At 46.3% G+C, this 12,991-nt stretch overlaps 1 protein-coding gene across 2 annotated transcripts; it reads right to left on the bottom strand.

The window, feature by feature from the left end:
• Position 1: 1 nt before the first annotated feature.
• On the bottom strand, positions 2 to 6,192 carry rs1a (retinoschisin 1a). Of its 2 annotated transcripts, none has more exons than XM_062446966.1 (7): positions 5,812 to 6,192; positions 5,612 to 5,726; positions 5,212 to 5,237; positions 4,982 to 5,105; positions 1,585 to 1,726; positions 1,203 to 1,398; positions 2 to 790 (listed from the first exon to the last, which is right to left on the bottom strand). In XM_062446966.1, exons 2-7 carry the CDS (start codon positions 5,676 to 5,678, stop codon positions 638 to 640), a joined length of 708 nt encoding a protein of 235 aa, XP_062302950.1. In that variant the 5' UTR covers positions 5,679 to 5,726; positions 5,812 to 6,192; the 3' UTR covers positions 2 to 637. The 2 variants fall into 2 exon arrangements, with proteins under 2 accessions (XP_062302950.1, XP_062302949.1); XM_062446965.1 differs by having other exon boundaries at positions 5,612 to 5,683.
• Positions 6,193 to 12,991: the final 6,799 nt, after the last annotated feature.

Genomic DNA, 12,991 nt, shown 5'->3' with positions numbered 1-12,991 from the left:
GTAACTCATAGATGTTGGTGTTTATTTAAGGTAAAAAGGTTTTCTGGTGAACCTGAGGTTACATTCACACCTGATACAAAAACAATACAACTGCAAAGCACCATGGGAAACAGGAGTACGTTCTATGTCACTGTCACAAACTGCACGCTAACACAACACCCAATAACAACAACATCAGCCTCAAGCCTGTCTTGGCCTCTCTATCTCTCTCTCGCCATCTTTCTTTCCTGCTCTCTTCCATTCTTTCTCACTCGCTCTCCTTTCCAAATTGGAAAATTGGAAGGCCAAACTTATTACATCAGAGTTAGAGAAGGATTAAAAAGCACCTTGAAAACAGAACAGGGACATTTTCCCACAAAAATCACAGCGAGAAGAGGATACAATATCAAGAGGTCAGAAAGTGTGGGTCGGGGCAAGTTTGAGTATTATACGGTTTGGAAACCAACTTTATCACAGTGTGAAACATGGCGACTAGCAGTAGATGCTGCATAGCTCATGAAGGAGGGCAATCTCTGTGGAAGTCAGGGGTCAGGGTTTAGCTGAACTTGGTCATGCAGAGCAGCAGCTCTGGGGTTACGGTCAAAGGTCAGAGTTTAGGAAGGAGGAGGGGGGGGGGGACGAGGTCAGGGCTCAGGGTTTAGCTGCACTTGGTCATGCAGAGCAGCAGCTCCAGGCGCAAGGCGATGCGTGTGTGCCAGCCCAGCGGCAGCAGGCGGATGTAGCGCGCCACGATGGGCGGGCGCAGCAGGTTCTGCACGGAGGAAGAACGGTCTGAGTTCCCGTAGAACACCTGGAGAAAACAGAACCCTTAGAACGTCTGTAGGACCCAATGGAACACCAGCATAGGACACTCAGAGAGAACCCAGCAATACCCTTAGAACCCAACAGATCCATTAGAACCCCCAGAGCAAAGCGAACAGAACATGCTACAACACCTGTAGACATCGATAGTCTTCTAATCCTTATACGTTTCCACAACTACACAAGTCACAGTACAGTTACAAGTCAAGTCCTCAGAGTCTCTATCTTCAACATACCTGCCACGCAGTACCAGTTTTTTTCAACTTCACAGAATGAAACCGTCATTCAACCCTAATGAAACATGAGCACAGCTTTCTACTCTCCATTTCCTCTTCCCAGCCTCCAACCTCCATGCCCCTCCTCAAGACGGCCGCCGCTCCTTCCCCCCCCCTTCCTCTCACCCGGTTGTTGCCGGTCTGGTCCTTGTAGTAGACCCAGTTGAGCTTCTCGTCTGTGCGGTACTGGACGCTGAACTTGGTGATCCACTCCTCCGCATCGCAGCGTCCCTGGGTGAGGATCCCTGACACCACCTTCACCTCCCTCAGGTCCACCTGGATCCACTGGCTGCTGTCCTGGAACTTAGACAGCCACGCACACCTGCGCCAAGCACACATCTGTCAGCTTCTCTGTGTGTGTGTGTGGGCCTGTGTGTGTGTGTGTGTGTGTGTGTGCAGACATTAGTGTAGGCACATGCGCAAGTGTGTGAGTATGGATGTGTGTGTGATGTGCATGTCCATCCATAGAGTATCTCTATAGGAACAGCGGTGTGTGTGCCAGACTCACCCAAAGCCCTGGCTGTTGAGGCGGGCCTTGCCAGGGGTCCAAGAGGAGAACCAACCAGAATACTGGTCCTGGTTAGAACAGGAGATCTGGTCCAAACTCACAGAACCAGCCTCAAATCCAAGAGGCTTGTGGTACGGACACTCTGGAATGGAAGGGGTTTGTTCACCGTGGCTGATAGCTGAGATGTGGTTTATTTGCAATGTGGCTAGTAAACTATGTTATCTTATCTAGTAAACTATCTTATCTTATCTAGTAAACTATCTTATCGTGCATATCTTATTTTATATATATATATATATATTTTTTTTTTTTACATTGTATAGTATCGTTTACAATTATTTAGAACTGTTGTAAATGTTCTAAATTTAATATTTAGACTCTTATCGTATGCGCCTTCCAGCCACAGTAAATTCCTTGTTTGTGTGAACTGACTTGGCAAATGAAGCTTATTCTGACTTCTGAAATACAGACTCTGACGACCAAAATACAATTAGAGTTCAGTTCTCATACTTTATCTCCTTCTGCACTTTCTATTTCCACTACTTATACGTCCCTTCTGCTAAATGAAAAAAATGTCATGGTAACTGTTCTTGATCCTACAGGACTCCTGTGACAGGAGGCCCGTAGTTGCAGGACATCACCACCGGGGGCAACAGATAGCACGGCCCCATCTTAACAGCCCACCAGACAGCAGGCCAAACACCAAGGTCATGTGCCCTGTCTGGTTGACAAATGAGCATTAATCTGCCTTAAAAGCTCTAATTCCACTTTAATACGGCATATAAACTGAAAAATGGCGGAGGGGGGTTAAGTGAACGATGTGACAGAGGGAGAAAAGGGGAGTGAGGGAGGAGAGAGAGAGAGAGAGAGATATAGAAATAGTGAGAGAAGTAGCAGAGAGGAATATGAGAGAAAGAGATTGAAGGGGGTGAGGGAGAGAGAGGAAGAGAGAAGGGGGGAGAAAGAATGAGTCACAGAAAGTAGACGGGAAAAGGGTGGGTGGCAGCAGATTGACAGATGGTCATGTCCCCTCCCCCCTCCCCCAGCACCTCAACCACCACTGCTGTGATGGAGAACAACACTCATACGTGATCTGTGTTTACTCCAGAGCAGGAAGAGGAGGGCAGGGTCATGACCTCCTGTAGGTTTACACTCTAACCCTGCTCCTGGAGAGATGCCCTCCTGTAGGTTTACACTCTAACCCTGCTCCTGGAGAGATACCCTCCTGTAGGTTTACACTCTAACCCTGCTCCTGGAGAGATACCCTCCTGTAGGTTTACACTCTAACCCTGCTCCTGGAGAGATGCCCTCCTGTAGGTTTACACTCTAACCCTGCTCCTGGAGAGATGCCCTCCTGTAGGTTTACACTCTAACCCTGCTCCTGGAGAGATGCCCTCCTGTAGGTTTACACTCTAACACTGCTCCTGGAGAGATACCCTCCTGTAGGTTTACACTCTAACCCTGCTCCTGGAGAGATACCCTCCTGTAGGTTTACACTCTAACCCTGCTCCTGGAGAGATGCCCTCCTGTAGGTTTACACTCTAACCCTGCTCCTGGAGAGATGCCCTCCTGTAGGTTTACACTCTAACCCTGCTCCTGGAGAGATACCCTCCTGTAGGTTTACACTCTAACCCTGCTCCTGGAGAAATGCCCTCCTGTAGGTTTACACTCTAACCCTGCTCCTGGAGAGATGCCTGTAGGGTCCTCTTCCTCAGGAATGAATGGATTGGGTGGCCCTGGTTTCCCTCAATCAGTCTTAGCGGTAGGGATTTCCTGGTCATCCAACCAACCATTATGTTTACTTTCTGCTGTAGCCACCAATCAGACGGGTTATGTCTGAGCGGGCAGGGCCTATTCTGGGTTAGGTAATCTGAAGCCTCACACACGACTAATGGGATTATAGTAGCCTAGAGACTAAAAGCATCCTTGGTCTTGGCTCACTCTCAACCTCTGTCTCATTGTCTCTACTCCATCTCTCGTCTTCCCGCGTTGAGGGTTTTTGATTACTACTTCTGGCTACTAATCTGTGGCTACATCTGTGGCTTGTAAAAAAAGGGCTACGCAAACACATTTTGATTGGATTTGATTCTCTTCTCCGTGGCACTTCTCCATCCCTCTTTCTCTCTCTCTTCTTCATACGTCTTCCTCTCTTCTCTTCCCGTGTCTAATGTACCCAGTGTGTATTCCATCCCTCTTTTTGCTCTTCATCCTTCTCTTTCGAACACAGCCATGTCTTATTCTTCTCCACCCCCCCACCCCTCGATGCTCCTCACCCCCTTTCTCATCTTTATTTCTCTTTTGTCTCCCCTCATCCCTCCATCTCTTTTTCCCGTTTCATCCTCCTCGTAGTTCTGAGGACATTTGAATTGGTGTTAATGGAGCATGCCTCGCCTCTGGCACTAGATCTGTCGACTGAAAACGTGCACACGCGCGCGTACACACACACACACAGCTTGTGTGTGCTGGAGCAGGGAGGCCCTCCATCTGTTGTGCATAATGAGTTCCGAGTAGCACGAGTCACAAGCATATTAGAGCCATTTACTTCCTTCCCCCTCCCTGTCCTCTCTCTACCTCCTAGCTGTATCACCTCCCTAGTTCTCCCTGTCTCACCGCCTCTCTCTCTCTACCTCCTCCCTGTCTCTCTTCCTCTCTCTGCCTATTCCCTGTCTCACCTCCTCCATTTCCCTCCTCCCTGTCTCTCCTCCTCTCTCTACCTACTTCCTGTCTCTCCTCCGCTCTCTACCTCCTCCCTGTACCACCTCCTCTCTCTACCTCCTCCCTCTCTCTCCTCCATCTCTCCTCCTCTCTCTACCTCCTCGCTGTCTCTCATTCTCTCTCTACCTCCTCCCTGTACCACCTCCTATCTCTACCTCCTAGCTCTCTCTCCTCCATCTCTTTCCTCCATCTCTCTACCTCCTCGCTGTCTCTCATTCTCTCTCTACCTCCTCCCTGTATCACCTCTATTCTCCCCGTATCGCCTCTCTCGGTTCTCCCTCTCTCACCCCGTCTCTGCCCCATCCGTGTTCACCTTCCTGTCTCCTTCTCCTCCTCCATGTCCACCCATCTACATCATACACACCCTTGTGCCTGCCTCCAACCTGCATCTCCCAAGCTCTACCTACAGACAGGCCTATCTACATGCCTGTCCACTGTACCTGTATACAGGCTCCCTTACTCTCAGGCGACCTGTCCCTAAGCACGCACAGTGTGCATCCCAGTACCTGACGCAGCCTGGGCCCTCATGGGCCACGAGAAGAGCCCGTTTCTCAATCAATCACTCGATTCAGTGCAATTTCGTTACCCTAAGATGATATACTCAGACACCCCCAGAGCAGCCAGTAGCACAAGTAATAGAGGAGAGGGGATGGGAAGGGAGGAGAGGAGAGGGGTTTCCTACCTGGCATACAGTCCTGTCCGCGGACCATAGAGGGGGAACCATAGGAGGTGAACTCAGTAGGAGGCTCCCCCCCCTCACAGTCACACTTACAGGCCCGGCCAGTCCACGACTCAGACACCCCCACCTGGAATACACACACACACATCAGTGCATCAGCATCAATCACGCCCGTCAAAACATGGTTAATTTAATGTGGCTCAGACGGATGAGGATGTCAAACATCTACTCACCTCTTGGGCCAGAACGTGGCTGAGGACTGCTCGCACAGAAGCAACATTGAGACAAAAACAAACAGTTAAAAAGGAACCCTTTCCAACACTGAGAACTCAATATTTTCATGTAAAGTCTACTGTACAAGAAGCCAGATACACAGGTTGGGATGTACCAATATAAGACTGGAATCGTCCATTTCTCACATTAGGGATCTTACAAAAATGCATTAATCATGAACATTTAGGTCAGTTTTAGCCAAGTGCCTTCCACCATACTCTAGAGAGAGAGGGCCACTTGGAAACACTTGAGCCTCTAATGTATCCATTCACATGCAAGGATAATCAGTTGTTCATCTCCACACATCGACCAATCAATCGATCACCAAGGCTACCAGAGGAGAGGAGGAGAGTCACCTACCATTACATCCCAGAAGCAGCAGAACCAACGGAACACTCCACGCACCACGTTCCATCATCATGACCATCCGTTCTAGAAAGCAGACGGGACTACAATAACTCAGCGAGCCGAAAGCCTGGGTATATACACATACTATCAAGGCACGCACGAGCGGGAAAGGGACAGGATTAGCGTAAGCCGCGGGAGGCTAATGGCCTTACCTAATACCTTTTAGCTGCCAAAGCCCCTCCCAAAGCTGTCCACCACGCACGGCCACTCAGGGTGATTCGCCAGAACACGGCCATAATGACAAACCATGGGGGGTCGGGGGGGTTGCCGCGTGTGGGTGGGTGTGGGTGTACTCGCCCTGAGGGGCATCATGACCCATGTAATAGAGGTGTGCTTCGTCTCCACGTCGACACCGTTTCAGGCCGTTACCTTGTCTGCCTGGTTCTCCTGTAAGCCTATGCACATGGTGGGAGTCCTCCAAATGTACGTGCCACATAGGCTGCTTAAAGACAACTGGTATGTTCATTTACGTCAAGCAGCCCTACAGATGGATACAGGAGGCTTACGTTCTTCTAAATTGTTAGGTTGATTATTTAATACGATTCTATATATGAATAGAAGCTCATAGGATTAGACTTATTTTTGATCATAGGTTATAGGCCGATCGGAAACTGGGAAGAGCAGCAGGACCAAATAATTCCAATGTACCTGTGCCTGTTACAAACGGCAAATACATTTGAAACGTGAAACTATGTAGGCCTACAAGACAGAAACATATCGTGAGTGACATGGAACAAGGTATGAGGGGAAAATAAATATAACCGCGCTGAAATAAGAAATGGAGCGAAGCGCTGGCCCGTGAAGGACAGGTGAAAGTAATTCAGTTAATCACACGCGGCTGCAATAAATCTGCAGTACAAACGACCATAGTTTCCCGTGTCTTCATAAATAACCGCGTTAGGCCTATAAAGCTAATCGGCATTTTTAAAAGACAACATGAAGGCCCAAGTGAACAGAAGAAAAAGGAGTAACCAGGCGGGGAAAATAAAGTCCGAGGCCTACTCTGTCTACATGTACAGATCTCAAAAGGAGGTTGGTGAAGTCTACGCGCAAGTTGGCCTACACTGGTTGTCATGCTGCTTTTGTGTGAAACTTGTTTGTCTTCCGGATTAAGGCCTAATAAAACAGCCTTCACTTGCCTCTTTTCCTCACAGGGCGCAGCAGTCCTTCGGCCTACCAGGAATGACTTCCTGGTAAACTGGTCCTGTCGCTCTCGACCGGTTGTGGTGCAGCTGGTGGCCTCCGAAGCGGCACGCTTGTCTCTGTTCAACCGGAGAAGGATCATCACGGCTCTGGAAGTCCACAGCGCCATGGGCAGAGTTTTGCAGATCACCAGATTAAGACCATCGGGGGCGTGATCTGCTCGATATTGGGCTACTAGCCTATAGAGGACTTTTTATATTGTAAACGCTTTTTTATAAATGTTGGATGTATGTACATGTTAATAAATGCTATTTCGTAATGGACTGTCGATGTGTCTAAAACGGGGTGAAGGATATTCCACTGAATGATAAGATGTAACACAGGGCTCTCAAGTCACACGCATTCGCCGCGACTCAAGCATTTCAAACGCGCTCACGCAACACCTTGTATTTCTCACGCTGAGAAGTAAGGGATAACTTGTCCCGCTAAAGGCCTATACAATTAATGGACGAGGCGCAGGCATACGGAGGTAAATCTTCTGCCGAGTTGATAGCTGTCTCGAGTTAAGTGTTAAATGCCACCTACCAGCCAATCAGAAACACCAGCAGAACCCACCCCAGGTCTCCCGGATACCTGACAACATACCCAAACGTTAACGGGTATGGTAATCTCACGCCAAACGTTTGATAAAACGTGAGAGCCCTGATCACAACCCTGTCAATGGAGATGTCTCCCACCAGGTTGGTGACTGTTGCTCAGATAGCTGTTAGATACACAAGCAGTTTCATTTGAATCAGGAGACCAGTGACGTGATTGTTTATTGTAGAAAGGATAAGATATGATTTCCGTCAGCTCCCCCTGGAGGTGGTGCTCCTACTGAACGACGTAGGACAGGGTGGGGGTACATGTCTGAGAAGGTCAGAGGTGAGAGGTGAGGCCAGGGTTGGAGGAGGAGAGGGCGGTCAGGCAGCAGTGGAGCAGCTGGACTGGTATGAGCTGGACCAGGAGCTGATCATAGTTCTGGACAGGCCTGTACCCGCCATGGACCTGTATGATTACATCCTGGAGAGAGGTGGATATCTCCCAGACTAGGATCAGACCAAGGTGAGTGTGTGCAGACAAAGACGCACTTTTTCCGGGAGTACAACCGTACTTAAGAAAGATTTGTTGGATCAGATGTTAGTTTATTCACTCCAGGAACACAATGACACTTATTGAGGGACTTGTTGGTTAGTTGTAACAGATTTAACTACTCAAACTCGCTGTGAATTATATTATTGTTGCTTGCTTTCCAACTGCGGTTGCAGTTGGACCCTACTGGGCTTATCACACATCACACAACGTTTATCACACATGAAATCTGTCTCACAAGAAACTTGTGTGAAATGTGTAAACTTCCGCTTTGAATCAAAGGTCTCCGTAATACTTTTGTGATTGTTTATTGATTTTAAAGCAGCCAACATAACATGACAATATAACTATGAACAAAACCAGAGTTTGAGGAGATAAAAGGGGTGGGCAGAGCCACAGTATTTATCCTTAAGTTTAAATAACTGTCCTATCAAAACATCAGTGCAGTGAATTTAATGCCTTAGTTGTTTTAGATTTAATTTGATTAATTCTTGCTGTTAATCATTTTTTATATGTTATATGAGAAGAGCTCTAAAATACTACACCAGAAATCATTACATAGTTTTTTTTTGTTAGTCAGAAGTGAAGTGCATCAGACATTTGTAGAACATCTGTGAACCGCCTGCGTAGAGGTTCTTTTAGGTTCCGGATTTCCCCATCATGGAAAGCATTTTCAATCCTAGAGAGAATTTTCCAGAACTTGTCCTTGAAGTCTCTTCCCATGAAAGCGTAGATAAATGGGTTCAGGCAACTGTTGACACAGGCTAGCACCCCAGAAATCGCCAACCCTTGCTGAACAATATGTAATTTAAACTTGAGTTCAATCAGAGTGAAAACACGGTAGGGCAGCCAGCTTAGAAAGAAAGTGGCGATGAGGGCCGTCATAACTTTGAAGGGCTTTGAGGACGTGGCTGCGGTTACTATTGTAACGGCGGGATAAATGACAATAAAATGGGTTGGTCCGAAGTAGCTACATTACTAATGGGTGTGGTTTGGGCGTAACGTGCAATAAACCAATCAGAGCGTCATCTCACATTCCCTTTAAAAGCAGCGCTTGTTCCATGGCGGATAGCTATTATAACGGCGGATTTGCCAGGCGCACGCAGGAGCGGTTCACAGCCGAGGAGACCGACGTTCTAGTCAGGGCCGTAACAGCTAGATAAGTGACATTGTTTGGGAAAGGCAGAGCAGTTTTCTCATTGCACTAAATTGCCCGCTCATGCTGCTCATTCAAATTCTTATTCTTATTTTTATATATATTTATTTTTTAAATTGTTATATTTTTAAATTGTTTAATTATTAGAATTAGTTTAACTATCATACTTTTTTTTTAACTTAATTTAAGACCCGTAAGGTGATTTCAGGTAATGTGGGACACTTTTTGGTAGAAGCTCCAGTAGACTTACAAAAAAACTGTTAACTCACCCCAGTGGTGTTTCTGTAAATGGTTTTAGGGCTTAGGAACATTTTCATATTGGAATGAAATGGGAATACACAGTATTTTAGGAGCTACACACTTTCAAACATAACATGACTCCCTCTCTCACTCAGGCAGCATTTTCAGGTAATGTGGGACAGCTTGTGTGGTAAAGTGGGACAGTCATCGTCTGTCATACTAGTCTGCTAATATTAATAATAATTAGTTTATATACAACAATTATAGGTGCAAGGGTGTGGCAAGATTCATTTAGTTGTGGGGTTTGACTTATACAATAGCAGGGCTCTCAATTGTCACGCATTGAGCGTGACAGTCACTCATTTCGGTCTTTTGTCACGCCCTCCCGCCACACATTGTATTTCTCACGCAGAAAAAAAATATTTATAATTTATAAAACAATTGGGTTCTGTCGACTTATTTAGCTGTTTCTGATTGGACGAGAGACGTTCCATGAGTTGAAATATTAGTAGCGTCACAGTGCATTTCCCTGTTGAAGCTCAGCTTCCATGGACTTCAATGGGGCTGCTTTTAACAGTTTTTTTCAGTGCTTCGAAACTATACGGTCATTGGATGAATGCTGAGATTATGTCCCGCCTCGGACGCTCAGCGTCTCTGGGGGTGAATGAAGGAGTGGGCTGGCCTGGACGCTGAGCTTCCGCGTGATGATTGGAGGGTCTGTCGAAAGACTGAATCTCCTTTTGATTGACAGTAATTTTGTACTACAAAAAGTCACCGAAGCTGCAGCAACCTATTTCTTGGTATTTACTTGGCGAAATTGCTAACCAATTTTCATCATACATTTCATACACCACGTTCCTTGTTTCAGTTTAACCTAATTTCCACATTTCCTCCTTGATTAATATTGTTTTGTTAGATCGTTCGTTCATTCATTCAGTAGGCTAGGCTAGTGTCGTAGGGGTGAACTAGCCAGTGAATAGCCCCAGTACTGCGCTGCTCACCTGGTTTGCCACAGGGACGGCAGCCACGCTTGAGCTTGAGTTGTTGTGCTGTTGCATGACTGCAGATTTCAAAAGCAAAATGTCCTCTTGACTGCTTGAGTGATATGGTTTTGACCTCAAAAAGAGGAACTGAAATGTCAGACTGCCAGTAGGTACATTAAAATTAGTGTAGTTTTTGGTTCCAGTCAGGTTCTAGTGAAATGACCTCAGTTTTAGCACTCCAAATTTAGGGCATGAGCAAAATGACATGAGCAGAGCTTCCTGTTCAAGTCTGACCAGTGGCGGTCCTAGCACATTTGGCGCCCTGGGCGAGTTTTTCACTTACTTACTTGGACAAGTAGCTCCCACCCCCCACTCCAGAGACAATTGATGACAGAGGTGCTGACATTAAGTTAAACATAGTCATGCGCTAAGAGTAGAGTAAAAAATAGAGACAAAATGTGTAAATGGATGTTGAAAGTCAGTGCTCTGAGTTGGTGCATGTCAGTTTAGGAAATATCTCGTCATATTACGCAGTCGGAAGACAGCTAGATAACTATTGTAGCGTCAGCGCCCTTGGGTACCCAGCATGCAGTGCGGCATACCAAAAAACGCAAAGAGTGGTGGAAAATAGTTTGGTTACAACAGCCGCGCGAAGGATTTCAGTTGTGTTTGTTCTGTTAAATGTGTGTAATGTCATTGTTTGTTAGGTAATTAAGATAATCCTGTTGGTCACGCTGATTGTGCATGTTGTTTAGTTTAATGGGATTAGAGAGTCTGACCATGTAAATGTATTGTCAGGCTGCTGTACCATTACAAGGTACACTTGCAAGCAGCTGGACATTAGCTCTACCTTGGTCCAGTTGCCCGCATGACTTTTGTCAGTTGTGTTTGACAGAGATTCTAGAGCGAGGTCGATTCAGGGAGTCCTGAATGGGACTCTGGGAGTACTAACCAGTCCTGGGGATCTTTGAAAACAATATTGCTGCGTGTGGTAGGTTTTTTGGGCTACTTCTAAACCTCATGCGGCCGCCGCATTTATGCCTTGGCGTGACCTGCGCTGGGAAAGAAGAAACAGCATGGATGGGGAAAGTGTGTGGGCAGAGCATGCAGTAGTAGTACATAACCTTCACACACTTTAGTAAAGTGTATCCTCACTTTCATAAAGTTATTGTTGTAGTCAAAGCTTTTAAAGAATGGATCTCTGCATGATGGGCCTGATCAGAGCACAGGTGGCCTGACAGAACACGCTTCAAAGTTGTCACTTTCATAAGGGTGGCATTTTGACCCCATCAGGCCAAGATGTCTAAAAGTTGGTACGCATGCCTTATTGCTCATGGGGAACAAAAAAGTCTCAAGAACCCATAATGTCGGCAGCATGGATTTTTCTCTACAATGACAATTTGTGAAGAGTTAAAAAAAAGACTTCAGCCATTGCTCCAATTGTCTTGAAATGTTGTGTACATGTATGAAATACATGTCTGTATCATGTCAATTTAGCAATGTTGAGGAGGAACCCGCCATGGCTGCCTGCAGCTATATTTTCTTTTTGTATTTTTTTGGTTGTTTATGGTAATAAACGCCTGCTTTGGCATATCACAAACCGTGCTTTTGAGTGGTGCTGTGCGGTCCTAGCTGTGCCCCTTGGTTGCCACAATATACACAAGATATTATGTAAAACATTTGTCAATATTTAAATGCAGGCAATGCCAGACTTAGTAGCACAGTAGAACAAGCACCGGGACTGGAAAATGTAAAACAGAAGCAATTTGGTCAAGACAACAGTGGCTCTGTGAGGCCTATCCGAGCCAGCAGCTTTTTAGGCCCATGCTTACACAGCAGCTTACCATTCCTGCGGATGAGGAAGAGGAGGAATGTGGAATGTATACGTGAAGAACGTCTCCCCTTACACTCTCCTCCGGTGTCATACCACACAGTCAGACACGTGCGTAAATGTCACCAATGACACATTCTTGTTGTGGTGGAGAAGCAAAAATGCGTTGTGCAGTGTATGGAATATTCCTTTTCAGCCTACAAATGAACACATGTTCTGGCTTCAACCCCTAACACATATACACAACACACACAGACACAAACAAAAACACAGTTATAAAGTTGTGAGAGGCGGGACCAAGGCTTGTTAATCATCTGTCTCTCTTCCTCTGAGCTTATGTCTGTATCTCCCCATCATCTACTCAGTTACCCTGATTACCCAACCCTGTAGAACACCTCACAGTTTTATCTTTTGCAACACATTACACGACAAGTCACATCAACTACCATGTCATGAAGCAACTCAAATAGCAACAACGTTGTACAGAGGCACTGCTGTAGTGTAATTAACTGTTATTAAGGGTTAGCAGTTTAGGTTTTTACAGAGGTGTCAGAGGGCACAATATGGGGCAGGGGTGTGAGGGGTAGGTGGATGTTGTGAAGGGCCAGTTGAAGGTTGTGTAAAACAAGGTCTTAACATCCACCACTATACCCTTGGAAAGCCCCACCTCCCCCATATTAAGTTTCACATTACTGGAAACTCGAGACTGTGAATAAATGTAACAACATAGCAGTGTCATCTTCAACATCCACCTACTCCTCACACCCCCTCCCCCATACTGTTCCTTCTCACACTTCTATAATAACCCATACCGCTAACACTTGCGTGAGCATCACAGTTCCTCTTCC

This window comes from Osmerus eperlanus, chromosome 21, assembly GCF_963692335.1.
Source record: "Osmerus eperlanus chromosome 21, fOsmEpe2.1, whole genome shotgun sequence".
NCBI lineage: Eukaryota > Metazoa > Chordata > Actinopteri > Osmeriformes > Osmeridae > Osmerus > Osmerus eperlanus.
The sequence above is the reverse complement of the archived record's forward strand: the minus strand, read 5'-3'. Positions and strand labels throughout refer to the sequence as shown.

What these genes read in the sequence shown, in the direction of transcription:
- rs1a (XM_062446966.1), bottom strand. Translation starts at nt 5,678, where the DNA reads ATGGTCATGATGATGGAACGTGGTGCGTGGAGTGTTCCGTTGGTTCTG. An exon ending in GCCACGTTCTGGCCCAAGAG is followed by an intron (nt 5,106 to 5,211) that starts GTGAGTAGATGT and finishes TGTGTATTCCAG; the next exon opens with GTGGGGGTGTCTGAGTCGTG. An exon ending in CTCAACAGCCAGGGCTTTGG is followed by an intron (nt 1,399 to 1,584) that starts GTGAGTCTGGCA and finishes TGCTTGGCGCAG; the next exon opens with GTGTGCGTGGCTGTCTAAGT.